This window comes from Parasteatoda tepidariorum, chromosome 4 (assembly GCF_043381705.1).
Source record: "Parasteatoda tepidariorum isolate YZ-2023 chromosome 4, CAS_Ptep_4.0, whole genome shotgun sequence".
NCBI lineage: Eukaryota > Metazoa > Arthropoda > Arachnida > Araneae > Theridiidae > Parasteatoda > Parasteatoda tepidariorum.
Window position 1 is genome coordinate 50,121,705 of NC_092207.1, and position 16,992 is coordinate 50,138,696.

General features: G+C 26.7%; 1 protein-coding gene across 4 annotated transcripts; it reads right to left on the reverse strand.

Annotated features, from left to right (window-relative positions):
• Positions 1-507: 507 nt before the first annotated feature.
• LOC107448226 (E3 ubiquitin-protein ligase SIAH1) lies at positions 508-16,975 on the reverse strand. Of its 4 annotated transcripts, none has more exons than XM_071179778.1 (9): positions 16,470-16,975; positions 16,078-16,164; positions 12,189-12,341; positions 11,860-11,947; positions 11,077-11,280; positions 9,678-9,810; positions 6,570-6,676; positions 4,345-4,534; positions 508-1,544 (listed from the first exon to the last, which is right to left on the reverse strand). In XM_071179778.1, exons 4-9 carry the CDS (start codon positions 11,888-11,890, stop codon positions 1,367-1,369), a joined length of 843 nt encoding a protein of 280 aa, XP_071035879.1. In that variant the 5' UTR covers positions 11,891-11,947; positions 12,189-12,341; positions 16,078-16,164; positions 16,470-16,975; the 3' UTR covers positions 508-1,366. The 4 variants fall into 4 exon arrangements, with proteins under 4 accessions (XP_071035879.1, XP_071035880.1, XP_015918838.1 ...); XM_071179779.1 differs by having other exon boundaries at positions 11,077-11,277; positions 16,470-16,722; XM_016063352.3 differs by lacking the exon at positions 11,860-11,947.
• Positions 16,976-16,992: the final 17 nt, after the last annotated feature.

The window sequence follows — 16,992 nt, forward strand, 5'->3', positions numbered from 1 at the left end:
TTAATTAAAAACAACGTATCCCAACCTTATTTTCAAATGGCACTTCTAAAGAAAATTTAAATATTTACCGTAGAAAACAAGTTTTTTAATGAAATAAAGCAGAAAACACAGACAGAAAGAATACATTTAAATTAATATATATATATATATANTATAGCTATATATATATATATTAATTTAAATGTATTCTTTCTGTAGGTGTTTTCTGCTGTATTTTTCTATGTATCCCCTTCCCAGCAGAACATCATATAAAATAGTTTGGGAATAGCTTATGTAATGTAAAAATTTCAGTAAGACTAATAAAACTGCTTATCAAATGTGACAAAATTATGCGACAAAGAGAAAATTCTATTCTAAAAAATTTAATTTTTATAGCTTGACCTTAAAAACTGTGAAAAGAAATAAAGAAAAGTAATAAGCTAGAAGTTATGAGGTTGATTTAATACAATTCCATATAATAAAATTACTAATAATCCTACTTAAATTTACACATTATAAAAAATAATCTTTCTTTTTTTTTTGCTTAAGTGAGCAGTCTTCAGCCAGTTAGCGACATATTTACTTTTCCAGAATAAATTGCACACTTTTATAATTACACTTTGAGTGTTCTTTGTACTTTCATAAAATTTACATACATTTAAAGGCAGAAAATAGAAGTAACCAAATTAAAGCATTACTTAATAAGCAATCAATTCAGTAAGTGCAAACTATGATTTTCACAGTCCTCACTTTATTTAGTCATATGATTATGCAACATAATATCTAGAACCAAACTGACTAGCCTATTCTGATTTATACAAAGACATCAATTTAAAACCCAAATAGCTTCAGGCATTTTTAAAATTGATTCAATTTCTTTAATGTTACAGTTATAAACAAATTTAAGTTTACAAAAGTTTTAAGAAGTGTCAACAAAGAAACAAATTACTCAGATTAATTAACAAATATTTTACCAAGATTTATTAGGACTTTTTATAACATAATTCTAAAAAAAATTTACAATAAATTTGTCTTTATTTTGTAATATTTTCAGTACAATTAATTAGTATTTTTGATCAATGGAATATGTAAAATAAAACGAAAAGAAGTATGCTATAGGCAGCAATTGTTACAGAACTGAAAATGACAATCATTCCTAAATTTTTTGATGAAACTAAAAACTGCCAATAGTATTTATTATGTGGGTTGTAAGCAATATGTACACGAACACAAAAAATTTTTTTTTGTTGCAATCTTCCTCTAAGACTAACTTAAGAGGCACAAACGCACACTAGCAACCATCAAAAGATGTTATGATTATTCAATCGTGATCTGTCAAAAAAAAAATAATAAATGTAAAATATAAGATAAAAATAACAAAAATTCATCAGCATAGAGATATTGTGACATTAATTCCCAGATTGCCATTATCAGCAAATATCTGTGCAATATTAGTGTCAAAGACCAGACAGTCACTACTCATGATAGCAGGCGTAACACCTTCTAGTATGCTTCGGGGTGTGGCCTCCCAAGTCAATCGACGGCGATTTCCATTTAATTCCAATCTGAAACAATTATTCGCTAAGTAAGTTACAGCATTTTGACAAGAAAATACTGAAAATAATGATAAATCAAATAATTGAATTTTGTTTTTGAACAAATGTTTGCAGTTATTTACTCAGTACAGTACTGAAAATTTCAGAACACCATTTTTCAAAAAAAAATAAAAATCAGAACATTTTTTTCTTCTTCTTGGAACAGTATGTATGCATACTAGAATACTTTCCAAAAGAAACTGATATATATATATATAGTTAAAAATATAGAGAAAACTTGGAAAATAATAACGATTAATGAAAGAGACAAAGAAAAGTAAAATATTTTTAAAAAATTATGAAAATTTTAAAAAACATTATTTTGTTAAAATCATTAAAATTGCATAATTAAATATCAACCATATTAATTAGAAATTTTAAGTAATCGAGTACAATATTGTTACCTTGTGCACATCTTTTTTCGGGCCAATTCGAAGTAACTAACAAATCAAACACTCTCTAGTACTGCAGTATGATTGCAACATAAAAGATCCCTCTACTCACGCTCAATTTGCGCCTCTGTTTTCATACTTGTTATCTGGCAATCTTATAACCAAAATATTTTAAATCATTCTTGAAAGATTACGGTACTTGTAAGTTCATTTAAATTCGTTAATCGGTTTGCAGATTTTGTTTTGTGTTTTGTTCTGTATTTTGTTTTTCGCTTTATATATTTTAATTCATATATATTCTTACTTAATGTGCTCTATTTTCGCTTAAAAAATTTTTTTAAATGCTCCTCACACTATTCAGGNTAAAAAAAATGAAATTTTTAGAAAAATCTGAATTTTTGACAAAAAAGCTGAAATTCAAGTGATAAAAGTTAAAAAAGCGGAAATCCGCTAAAAAGCGGAAAAATCTCATCCCTGACTATTGTATTGATATATTTTGCTTTGGCTATATTGATACAATATTAGTAAGCACTCCATTTTGAGGATATAATCGTGTGAGCTGATGAAGAGATATGTTTCCATCATTTTGTATTCCGGCTTTTTAATATTTTTTTTAAATATTACTTTTTTCTTCTATTTTCATTAGTCTACTATTTTCCATGTTTTCTCGATATTTTTAACTTATTTTATGAGTTTAATATACTTGCAGCTTATGCACAGTAAATAAAACTTATTAATCTTCTTTTTCTTTTTCCCTTTTGTCGTTATTGTGCTACATATATAAATATATACAATTTGCTCTATATGAAGTATAATAAAAGTAAATTTTATAACAAAAGAATAAAATATACTATTTTTAATAACAGAATTACTTTATTCGAAAAAGAAAGATTTAACAGTTACCAGTACAGTTCTAATAATAAAGCACAGAACAACTCAGAATAGTTTGAGAGGAATATACAGAATATTGATTATATTCTGTATATTGATCTCAACTATTAATAACTCAACTAAAATTAAAACTCGACACGACAGCCCATAGAGGGCAAAGGCCTACTGTGCCCATCTCAGTTTTCTTGACCTTGGGCTCTGGGGTGCAGGAGCAGATTTTCCGGTCAGGTGGTCAGCCGAATGCGGAACCCCCGGTATTTAGTTCCCAAGCATGCTTGGTACTCATTTATCGACCCACTGAAGGGATGAAAAGCTGAGTCAGCCTTGCCCGGCCCGAGGTTCGAACCAAGGACCCGTGGCACGACAGCGCGAAGTGCTACAGCTCAGCCACCGGGCGTCGAATAACTCAACTATTTTAATGTAAAGTTGCAAATTGAGTTTTTCAGAAAAAGACTGAATACTCAAAAAGTTTGAAACAACAGAAACTGCAGGAAAGTCTAAGTCTTGAAATAAATCAGCGTATTCATTGAAAATAAATTCAATAAACGTAAATTGCTTCCAGCACAAAATTTGATAATGTAAAATTGTAAGTTGAGTTTTTCAGAAAATGACCAAATTTCCAAAAAGTTTAAAACAACACCTGCAGGTAAGGCAATAAGTCTGAACCGTGAGTATAATTAGTTCACAGTCTGTTTGAACAATCAATTTTTCTGATTTTTATTAGCATCAATCAAAATATAAAGATGCTAGATCAAAAATTCAATTCTTCAAATCAATTATTTCGAAATATGCATTCGCATTAGTAGAAAAAGAAATGATCTGAACACGTAAAAAATCAGGTATATCAAGGCAAAAAACTAAAAATCAGGATAAATAAAATTAGGATATTTTCTATCAGAAATTCAAGAATATCAGGACATCTACAATTCTGTTTTATTACGTACATTAAAGTACTTTATGTATAAATAAGCTTAACATTACAGTATAAATACATTACATAAGTTATTCGGAAAAAATTGTTAAAATTTTCATAAGGAGTATCATTTGCTCTGTCTGCAACTTTGCTTAGTTGAAAATTAATGATACCAAGAAAGCCATTGGATATTATACTATCTCCACTACAACTAAAATATCATAGCATTTTTTTACAACATCAAATGTTAAAACTTATACAAAGTTAAAAACTGTCCTGTGTTAAATAGAAAAAAAATAAAAAAATTTTCTTGAAACAATTCTAATATTATTAGGACGCAACGCATTGTGCAAAATGTAGATGGAATTGACAAGGCATTTACTTTTACGTGCTTCTTTATAAAATCAAGATATGATAAGAAAGTTACAAAAGTCAAAACAATAAAAAATTTTAAGCGTAAAAACAAGTTTAAATGAGTACTTGCAAAATTAAAACATGATGCATTCAATATCAATCACCATTAAAATTGAAGTAAAGCAAACAAGTAGGTTAATATAAATAAAAATGTACATACCTATATATAAAGTTTTCTGCCTGTTTTCTAGATCCAATTAACTGAACAATTGCATAAAATTGCTGACCATCAACTTTTTCTTGCTTTTCCAAAACAAGCATAAAATGATGGCCAAAACAGGATTGCATCATTACCCAATCAACAGCCCCCGGAAGATTTATATCAGTTGCTAGAAAAACTATATCTTCACCTAAAAAAACAGAAACAAAGACAATCTTAGTAAGAGAGGTAAAAAATTTGAAATTTTCCAAAATTAAATAGTAATTTCAACACATTTTATATACGTATACCTTTTTATTGGCACTGACCACACTATCTTTTTGATAGAAGCTTCCACCTTAATGCATAATTACAAAAAAACTCAGAAAATTTAAAACATTTTAATCATGAAATATATTGATAATAAAATTAGGCAGTCTATCTAAGGTCTAAAGTAGGAGGCAGTCTATACAAGATCTATATAGGTTAGGTATATATCAAGTCTGAATATTTAAATACAATGCTCCTACAAACTTTTTCTTGAGGAACTTTAAATAGCTTTATATTTCATCCAATGAAAATTATTAAACGATTATAAAACATGCTTCGTTTCTTTGAAGATCATTATCAAACATATGCCAAATTTTGATCATATAGAAATTAAGGAGAGTGACAGTTAAAGATTCCATTCCCCTTCCCTTTTAATCTACTTGTTTGTCTTTTTATATTTTCATGATCATACAGACTTGTAGTAATTGTCAAAATATATCATTATAACTTTCTTAATAATAATATAAAATTTCTCCCTATCGTATCAATACTCTCCCCTAAATGATTTCAGAAATCAGTAAGCAAACCCCAACTGTTTTAACTATTCACGTATAGATAAGCGGCCAGAACAATTTTCCATTTTGCATTTCTGAAGTTCATATCTTTCTCATATAAATATAAATTAAACAAACCAACTGTATTTTTCTAATTCATTAAGAGGGCCGGGATAGCCTGGTCGGTAGGGCGCTGGGCCCATATCCAAGAGGTCGTGGGTTCGATCATCGCCGGCCGAAGGCTCCCCGTGTAGTAAATGGTGACTGATGCACGTTAAATCGGTCGAGTCTCAAAGTCCTCCATGTTCCCACAACAAATCAATACCTCTGGGGGTACTGATCCAGGAGTTTCCATGTTTTCTGGATTGGTTCAAAATTACAAGGCTACGGAGCTGAACGCAAGTAGTCGTAAACCCATGAAATTGGGTCGGCTGTTCAACGACGGTTATAAAATAAAAAAATTATTCATTCAGAGAGCCGCGATGGCTCAGGGGATAGAGCGTTCGCCTTCCAATGAGGTGAACCGGGGTTCAATCCCGGCAATGGCTGGTAGATACTAATTCCACATCCGGCTTGCACCGACCACAGTGCTGATGGGAAATACCTTCAGTGGTAGACGCAGCATGGGTTAGAGTCCCCTTGCCATCAGGCTAACCGTGGGAGGTCCTCGCGGTCTTTCTCTCCATGTAACGCAAAATCCGGGTTAGTTCCATTAAAAAGTCCTCCACAAAGGCAAATTTCTCTCAATACTTAATCCAGGAGTTCCCCTGTCTTCTGGATTGGATTCAAAATTACAAGACAACAGAGTTGAACATTAGTAGTCGTAAACCCAAATATTGGTTTGGCTGTTCAACGACGGTTATAAAACAAAGTAATTCATTGATAGAATCTTTTTGAAATAGAAAGTAGGAATAACTGTTTAACTGCTAACAACTTTATACGTATTTAAATTAACAGACACGAGTAATTTATAATTAAGTATAAATACAATTGAAGGTTAGATTAATTTTGCATAGGATATACTTGTTTGGGATCAATCAAGTTCTACCAGCAAGATGGTACTAGTTGCATAGAGAAGAGAATAAATATTTCATTTTTATTATGTACTTTAACACTTTGCACAGCAAGAAAATTTTTCTGCAATTTTGTCTAAGTAACCGTACAGTAAAGGTATTAAATAACAGTAATTTAAATTGAGAAGCCAATCAAGCCAAAGAATTTTTGATAATTAAAAAAGTGGAGACAACCGAAAATTGATATCTATTGCATAAATTAAGACTTATTAATCATACAAATTGTAAATTGTATGATGTGCTAATTTAATTTTAATTTGCAAAACAATGGTTAAATTTTTTTTAATTAACTTTCATTATCAAATGCCATAAAAGGGACCAAAAACGGGAAGAAAGGAAAAAAGTATACCTTGAAGAGTTGTTATGGATTTATGTATGGCCATTAAATGAGGCATCACTTGATCTAATGACCCAAACCATTTACATTGAGCACCAGGGCAAGGGCATGAATATGGCCTAAATATTCATAAAATATTATTAATACAAAAAATATATATATAAAACATTTTCAAAGTTGCAGAATGTATCAATTAAAATTTATTTTACCAAAATATTTAATTTAGGATACATTAAAATTTTTTCCATCAAACATACTCCTAGGGATACAAACCTATAACAATGCTTTTCAACAGTTGTAGATATTGTCTAGTATTAGTGGAAATAATTTGATAGTAGCAATATAAGAATACAAAATAAAACATTTATTTGGCATTTCATAAATTACATTTTCTTAAACAATTAAAGCAACTATAAAAATTTTATTTAACAAATAAAGCTTAATTAACTGTGTGGAAAAAAGGAATTTGATTTGCAGAAACTTTTATAAATTAAAAGTAATAAAAATTTCCCACGCTTTATAAAAGCTTTTAAATAATTCTTATTCTGCAAATGAAACAAACTAGTATCCATAACTGTTGGCATTATTTTGTGACCTCGTGGCAAAAGCAGGCCAATACAGTGACATCACTAAACATTACAGAGTTATTGCAAAATGATTTTTTCTTTGGGAAGCAAAAAATTTTGAGTTTCTTTTCTGCAGAAATTTTTGAAAGAGTTTTCTTTTCTACAGAATTATATTCAAAAGATACTTTCCTCATGAATCGGAGAGGAAAGAAATTCTTCTTATTTTTCTAATTCTCATTTAAGAATAAAAAAAGGTTCAATAATGACTGGCTTCAACTAAAATTTCAAATCGATAATATATACATATATTTATATATAAAAATCTAAATTGGGAAACTTATAAGATAGTTCACTTTAGAAATCATATTCCTTTTTTAATTTTTTTTAAATGACTATGAGTGGAGATTTTGTTATTAAATTAGATTTGTAACAAAAGAAATAATTAATGAATGCAGTACATTGAGCCCTCGTATTTTTAAATTTGGTTGAAATAATACCAATCCAATATTTTTAATATATTATGCACATAAAAATTTGAAATCACGCATTTGAGTCATCACTTCATTGTTCAAAACTCATGCCAATACCACTGCAAATATATGTAGTGCTTGGATTTTTTTTTTTTTNTTTTTTTTTTTTTTTTTTTTTTTTTTTTTTTTTTTTTTTTTTGTAATCATTGATATAAAAGTTTACTTAGTTATTTATTTTTTTAAGAACTGATGTCTTTCATTGTTCAGTCATTATTGTTGATATTGTAGGAAGTTTTTCAAAAAAATACTGATATTATTACAGCAAGCAAAGTTCTAATCATGAATTCAAGAAATTACACAATGACATGTTTGGTTTGCACGGATATCATCATTAACCTACGCAGTATTTTAATCGTTCTTTTGATACTATTTTTTTTTAAAATCATATTTTTTAAGCAATTTTATTACAAGCAAAACTCTACACTCATTTGATTGTTTACCTTTAATGTGACGGTTTCATCATTTTTTTCCCCAATTTTTGCTAGTGCTACCAATATTATTTTAAATATTTTAAATTTCGGTTATTTCACAGTTTATATTATTACAGCATGTTAAATTTGAAATGCGCATTTAAATAATCACTTTTTAAGATTTATGCTGATAGTATCGTAAATCAGTGCAGTGTTTCATGTGTATTTTCGGCAACCATTGAAATTGATATTAACAGAGTGTTTAAATATACGATATACTTCACTCACACAATATAGGAAATTCGAATTGTGCACTTGAGAATTTACTTTTTAACGCATTTATTCTATAGATTTTCTTCATAGTTATTGTTATTGATTTCCATAAAGTTCATAAAATACAATATTCTGAATACACTATCATTTATTACAACAACCGAATCTGGAAAAGAAACACACAATAGATTAATTCTTTTTTAAAGAGTATGATTCTTCTGTTAATTTGGTAATAACTGTAATCAATGTAAATTAAAATAACAGTTTATGTTATTTCATTTTGCTAATTTTAAAATATTTTACATTTCTGTTTTATAACCAATTACTTTATATTAATTTTGTATTACTTACTTTACGTACTATATAACTTACTTTACTTAGATACACTTTTAATCCAATGCACATAAATGTTTAAATTTTAAAACTAGCTTTAATTTAGTAGCTCTTAAAAAAAAATAAAGAAATATGAACTAACTCTCAATTTAGCTTAAATTAGATCTAAGAAAACAAGCCACATGATCCTTTAAGTTAAAAATGTGTTTTTTTAAAACATAAATGTTTTTTAATGTTTGTAGTGAATAAAATAGCTCTTAATAAAACTTGTACAGCACTGCAGCAAAATTTAAAAAAATTAATTCAGTATCAACTAAAATCGAAATATTAAGTTTGAGAACTATACTATTCACCACCAGTTAACTAAAAAATAATGATTTGGCATTTTAAAGCACTTAATAGGAACGGGGCTGATTGTGCTCCGGAAGTTTCCGGAGATCGAAGGTCCAGACGTTTAAAAAAATCATTGATCACAGAAGTTTCCGGAAATCAAATTTTCAAAGGTGGAACTTAAAAACACAGTTTATTTTATTTGCTTGTAAGGGAAAGCCAGAGATATACTTTTTAAGCTTATGTTCATGATTAATATTAATTTTTTATCAGTAAATAGTTGTTATAATCATAAACTCAAGAAAGAAAGACATATTTGTAAATCTTAATTACTTCTCCAGGTCATCATAGATATGTGTAAATGGTATAGGTATGTGTAAAATTTTAAAAATATTTTAAGTAAACTAAGAAGTATCGAGAAAAGGAAAACAAACTTGTTTAAATTTTTTACTAATTTTTCAATTAAATTTTTGTTTTTTTTTTTAACTCAAGAAATTTTACGGAATTTTGACTTGGGCTCACAATCACCCTTGAAAGAATTAAAACATTTTGTCTATTTGAATAGTAATTTCGATATATTTTATCCTGACTTAAAAAAAGCTTTCAAGTAGCAGACATTAATACAACAAGCAGAATGAAATGATGAACAAATGATTATTTTTAAGAAAATTATAATACCTGAATTCACAAAGTTCTTCATGATCAGCTTTTTCAGTATGCATCAACTGTTGCTTACAGCCACTCTGAGAATATTTACATGGGAAAAAAACTGTTGTAGCAACCTTTTCCATGGCTAAATTTCTTATATTGCCTACATAATAATTTAAACATTTTGAAAATCTAACAAGATTAAAATGATGAAAATAATCAAAATAATACATTTTTAAATAAATCTTAAGGGAATACTATACTGACGGAGAATACCATCATGTGAAATTTTCTTTCACCAATATATGTAATTTAAAATTCAAAAGTACAGAAAAAGTAAGTTCAGGTAAACATAGGGTGAAAAATAAAAATTCAAATGAAAAAAAAAACTTTTAATTTTAACTTTTAAAAGCATTAAAATGCAAATAAATTATGGTAGGATTACTTAGGATTATGCAGTGGGAAATATACCCAGTTAAAGTTTGTATGAGTTTTGTTATTTTTTAATCATTTTTTCAGCATTCATGGTTTTCTCCAGTTTTACCAGAATTACTTTTATTTAAACTTTTAACAGAATTTACCATGAAAACTTTTTCTCACAATATAGAGCTCTTCAAATACCAGACTGTAAATAGTCAGAAAAAATGACACTTCTATAAAGAAAAATATTCAGGAAAACCATTATAGCAATTAGAAGATTAAATATAGGGATGCAAAACCTTATTAATGAAGAGGCATTTACGTAGCAGATTGACCAATGAACGGCCCCATGCCTAATTAACCTGAATTTTTAAGTAAACAACAGTGTTCCTGGCATTAAATACTTTTTAGCAGTTACCTTTTAATATATTTGCATAAAGCTAAATATTTTTAAATATTGAAATTCATTAAAAATCAAAAAATACAAAGCTGATGCTTTAAAATAAATAAAAAATTTCTTCTTATCGTCAAAAAATAGATTTATCAAAATAATAATCAACACTAGAAAAATTTCCTTAGAAACTCAGTCATTTTAGTTATTGAAAGACAGAAATAGCACTAAAAAATAGTTCACATTTTTTAAATTGCTCACCTCACATCTGAGTAGAAATTTCAAAACCTCATATTGAATAAACATAAAATATTGTTCACATTATAAACCTACATATTGTTAATTCTATATTAATGGATTGAAAAAGTAATTCAGATTTTAAATATTTCACACCAACAAAAATGATTTATGGGAGTAACAACAAACCATTAGGTTTTGGATGGGAGAATAATAATAAAAAATTACAATTCTAGAAAATCATTAAATTTTAGAAAAATTTCGACTAATACAAAATATTAAAACTAACTAGTATTAAAAAAATCAGAAAATAAATTAAAAAATTAGTTTATTTCCCAATTAAAATTTAAAAAAATTTGTACCATACAAAATAGACTTTACCTATAGGTCCTCTGCAACTAGGGCAACATGTTAATTTATGACGACAAGATGCACACACAAGGTGCCCATTCTGACATTGCAAAATTGGTGGTAAAACATAATCAAAGCACACAGGACACTCAAAAAGACTAGCTAAGTCAGCAGTAGTTGAATTTGAAGCACCGGAAGTACCAGCATGGCCAGTCACTGAGTTATGAGTACCTGCTACAAAAATAAATAAATAAATTATTATATAAAACAATTCTTTGACAGAGAAAAAATTAGACAAAATCTATACATTAGAGAATATATAGTACAAACATCATTTACAACATATTCATCTATTTTTAGCTTATCCCCTAAAATACAAAAAAAAAAAAAAAAAAAAATTGCAAATTAAATTTATTAACACAAATTTAATAAAAGTCGTAGTATTTAGTTTAAATAATCAATATAAAATTAAATGTAAAGTTGTTTTTTTTTAGATGACGAAAAATATTATGTTAATCAAATTGATATCTATCAATTAGATTGATGTTTATTAACTAATGATGACATTAAGAACAGATATTAAAATTAAAATATTAAACTTAATTTTATAAATCTAAAGAAAAAATTTCATTAGAAAACAATTTCATTTAAAAGCTGTAGACTTTAATAAGATATTTCATGATAAAACACACATATGAAAGAGTGGAGGATTTACTAATATTTATAATATTGTAAACAAGGATAGCTGATTATAAAAGCCAAATGAGGCATGACCTCTTCATTTTTTATTTCAACTTATTAGTTCCTACAGACCTTGATATTTAACTGCAGTTAAAAAATCCATAAGTTTTTTGCTTTCTCTTCAACTATTATTAGTCTAACTAATCTTTTAAATTTGAGCCTGAAAAAAAATTCATTATTAATTATAATACATGGCATCACTATGTTTGTTGGAACAATCAGCAAATAAGAAAATACATAAAAAATCTTAGTTACTTTATTTACAACAGTCAAATTTTCAGAAATTGACACACAAAAAAAACAACAACTAATAAACACTCAATGATGTATTTGGCCCTATAATATACAATTAAGTAATACAAATATAATCATAAACCAACCAAAATATAATCATTACCAACCTATATTGTACTTAGTGTCGATTGATGCAGATGACGGATGAATAGGAGCTGTGTTGCATGTAGCAGATAGATGGTTCCGTGGTTTATTGGGGAAGTGCTTCTTTTCCATTCGGAAAATATTTTTAATACAATATAAAACTAGATGTTAGCCTCCTAGAAAGAAATAGAAAGTACTATCAATTAGTTCTTTAAATATCATAAACTTTAGTTAAAAAAAAAACTATGCAACACAAAAAAGAAAGAAAAAAAATGCAATTTGTGACAAGAAATTTAGAAATATCTATTCTCATTCTATCATTATTAAACCAAAATAACTCACATAACAATTAAATGCAACTATATTGGATAAATAAAAAATAAAAATGCACAATGTATCAAAAAAGCAATGAAAAATTACTTAAAAGAGCAAAAGTAAGGCATGCCATATATTCTTGGTGAATGATATGGACAATTATAGAAACAATAAATTGTACCAAAAAAAAAAAAAAGAACATAATCTTTATAGTGGAATATTACAAAAAACAATTTCCATGTATGATTATAATTAATAACATGAATAAAGTTAATAAAAAATTTACTTTTTTACCTCTTAATTTTAAATATCCTTAGAATGCAAATAAAACACTTATAATTTTAAGATATTAAAAAAAAATTCAATTTTTAATATCAGTTTTATGTTTCTAGCTCAAAGACACTTTTTGAGAAAAATTATGTACAGAAATATTTTTTTTCTAATTAGATAATAGTTACAAATATTAATGAAGGTAGGCCTTACAAAATGTAAATACAAAGAAAAAACTTCTCAAAATGTTTTTCATCATTATATAAACTTTAACTCTTTCATCTATATACTCTTTTTAAGGATAGATAAGTACATTTAATACAGTCAAATCAAATAAAAATAAATTTGAAGCTTTTAACTACAAAAATAAAGAAAAAAATAATATTTTTAGTACTACAGTTACGTACATAAGATAGTTATGTACATTACGTACTTTTCAGATTAAAAATAAACATCTTTTAAGCACTTTATAAGGTTTTAAATAAAACATTATGAAAGTCATATTTCATAATTTAATATATGATTTTTAAAAAAAAAGTCATATTTTATAATGTAATATATGATTTTAAAAAAAAGTGATATTTCATAATTTAATGTATGATTTTAAATAAATTGACATGCTTTTATAGCTTAGTCTAACTCATAAGAAAAATACTATAACGAAAATTCAATGTCTTTTTTTCTTCAAGCTATACAAAAAGTAATGTAATACAAAAATTTTCAAAATAAGTTCTAATTTTAATGAATTGGTAAAATATGGGTCCTATAAATATACACCTATATCTGTATCAGGAGTTAATATTCCAACAAACTTGTTTTCAGTATATCACCAATTTTCATTTGTAAGTAGTTTAATTTTATCACAATCTAGTGTTAAAACGAAACCAATAATTGAGGATTTACTTTTAGAAAGAAAATAATCAGTGTCTAAGGCAGAGGTCGCCAAAGTGGTCTATATAGACCCCCAGGGGTCTATTTAACATAAGCGGGGGTCGATCTGAGCCAGGGGGTCGAATGGGGGTCGATCCGAACCGGAAGGGTCGATTGGTCGAAGGATTATCAGTATTTTTCAGATATGTGACAATTAGAAATAAAAGAAGAAGACTTGGAAATATATACAGGTAATCTTCAAAAATTGAGCGACGATTTTAAACTGCGTTTTGTTGATTTGGAAAACATTGACATCCCTGATTGGATTATTGTGCCATTTTCTGCTCAAATTGAAAACGTGGACATCAACCTGCAAGATGAGCTTGCTGAATTATTATGGGGATTTGAAGCAAAGACGCTTTTTAAAAATTTAACAATAAGCAAATTTTGGACAAATATAAATATAATGCAAAAATATGTAAGACTTTACGAAATAGCTCAGCCATTTATGATAGCATTTCCAAGTTCCTATATGGTTGAAGCCGGTTTCAGTCACGTAAATTCAATCTTAACTAAGAACAGAAATAAATTAAATGTGGAGTTTCGAGGGGATTTAAGATTAAAATTGACCAATTTTGATCCCAATATAACGAACCTTGAAGAAAAAAAAACACCAGGCACACCCATGTCATTGATTAAGAAGCAATAAATCCGTAGTTACTTTACTTATTATTTCTACTTACTTATAATTACTTATTATTTCATAAATATTAAGGTATTTATATTTCAACATTAATATATTTTTCATAAAACTATTGTTACACTATGTACTATTACTTTAATAAATGTTCAAAATCATAAAATAAATGTACAAACACAGTATCTAATAGAGTCTTATTTTAATTAACAGAAAATTACTTTTATGGGGGTCGATGGAGATTTCGAAAAATTATGTAGGGGTCGATGATCAAAAAAGTTTGGCAACCCCTGGTCTAAGGATTAATAGAATAAGTAAGTCAAAATGTTATTAGAAATGGCAAGTTAAAATAGGCACTTTCTATGAGATGTGAGAACCCACAAAGAATATTTGATGTTAAAAATTCAAATTATAAGATAAATTTTTGATTAAATGAAATATATAAAAATAAGAGGAAGTTTAGTCACAAAAAATTAACTTTCAATTCAATATTTATGGAAGTTAACTAAACAAGTTCCCCTAGATTAAATAAAAAAATGAAATAAACTAGATAAAATAGATAATATTTTTTGAATAAATTCAATTATTTTATTATTCTAAGAAGTATCTTAAACAAAGGAATAAAAAAAGTGAATATTTAAAGAGAAAAACGTGTTTTTTATCATTATTATTGACAAAGTGTTTTTGTAAAAAGTTAAATCTGCCAAAAACTCTTTATTGCAAAATTTGCAATTCTTGGCAAATTTATTCTTTTCTATTTAAAGTTTAATTTTTTTAGGTGTCCACTGATGTAAAAGAACACATTTTAAATAACATATTCAAAATTTATTGATTAAAATTCTAGACCTCTGATCAAATTGTCTTTGGTCCTATACTATAAAAACTATTTTACATTTTCTAACAATTCAGTTTCATTGTTATATGAATACTGGAATACATTCTCTTTAAAAATATAAAGTGCTTCATGTATTTTTATGATTTATTATAAGTTTTTTTTTTAAAATATCATTATTCTTAAGATTCCCAAAACCTTGGCTCTTTACAAAAAATTGTAAAGGTTAACATATCACTATTCCTTTATTTTTAATGTTAAATACAAATAAAACTAAATAATTTTAAGAAAAAATTATGAAAGAAAAAAAAAGAAAACAGAAAAAGATAAGAAAGGGAACAGGAAAATATACAAAAGAGAAAAGATACAAATGAAAACATATGTATTTTTCTTTATATATGAAATGAAATGATACAAATCATACAGCTACTGTTTTACAAAAATTGTTTTTGAAAAATCCTGAATTAATTGGGAAATTACATTCAATACAACACACTATATATTTAATTCCAGTAAACTAAGTGATTTTTGTATTAACAAATACAAGGCTGGAACTTTAAAAAAAATTAAAATTTGGTCATTTTATTACAATTGTCTTCTTTAACTAAATACACTAAGAGTATTTATTCAATTGATAATCAAAATTTAAAAAAAAAAAAATTGCCTTTTTTTTATTTTTAAAATAAACTATTATTACAGACTAACAACTAAGTATGTTACTTAACGCTTATATAGCAATCTAAACTTCACAATGCTAACTGTAACTCATTTATAACCATATTTCATAGGCAGGGCTATAAGCCACTTATGGAGCATTAAAATTATAAATACTTAAGTAAATCAAAAGTTTATTTTGGTTCATTCATAAGAACAATAAAAATTTTAAAACAAAATAAGTTTTCAATATAACAGAAAATTATATTTCTACCTTTAGGCCAAGTTCATATGAAAATAAGTTAAAATCAATTCCAAGGGATGCACATCATCTTCATACTCAGTTATTGCACAGGAAAATCTAGAAACATGGCAAATAAGTATTGTACAAAGATAAAGAAAATTCTAAATTGATATCACATCAATATACTTTACAATGGAAACAATTTACGAAAAAATGTTGTATATCTCAATGATGAACTTTAAATTAAAACTCACAAAAATTATATTTCACAATTTCAAGTAGTAAGTAAATAGGGGACGTTTAGCAATTATTATAGCTAAATAAATGGGAAAAATAAGCTATACAATAGAAATAATTGTTGCTCTTAAACTAGATAGAAAAAATAGTAATTCTTACGTGTGATGCACATAAAATAAACTTACTAATTTGTTTTGTTGTCGTATAAAAACAGCATATATTCGAAAACTTAGAAATAAGGGATATTTATATCTTCGATTTGTATATACACTGGAATATGATAACAATAAATGATATTTTTTTGCAGATATCCACACGGAACTCACAAAATCCCTGCATCAGTAATTAATCTTAAAATAATTTCTTAAAAAGATAAGTTTCTTCAATGAATATATTATTATGCCATTACACGAATCTTTTTTAATAAATTTATTACATATCGATGCTTCAGAAAATATCGATATTATGTAAAAAATTAATTTTCACAAGCTAATGTTTTTCAGTCAGGATGCTAAAGTTTTATTTACTGTTTGACTCATTGATGTGAGTTATACTTGAACTAATAAACAAAATTAATTATCATTCAATAAAAGAAACTCATATTATCTTCAAAAACTCTGTATGCAAAAGAAAAGAAGAAAAATAATAATTTTCGTACAAAAAAGTATACGATTCCAATTCAAATATCATAATTATTTCTTTTGATTG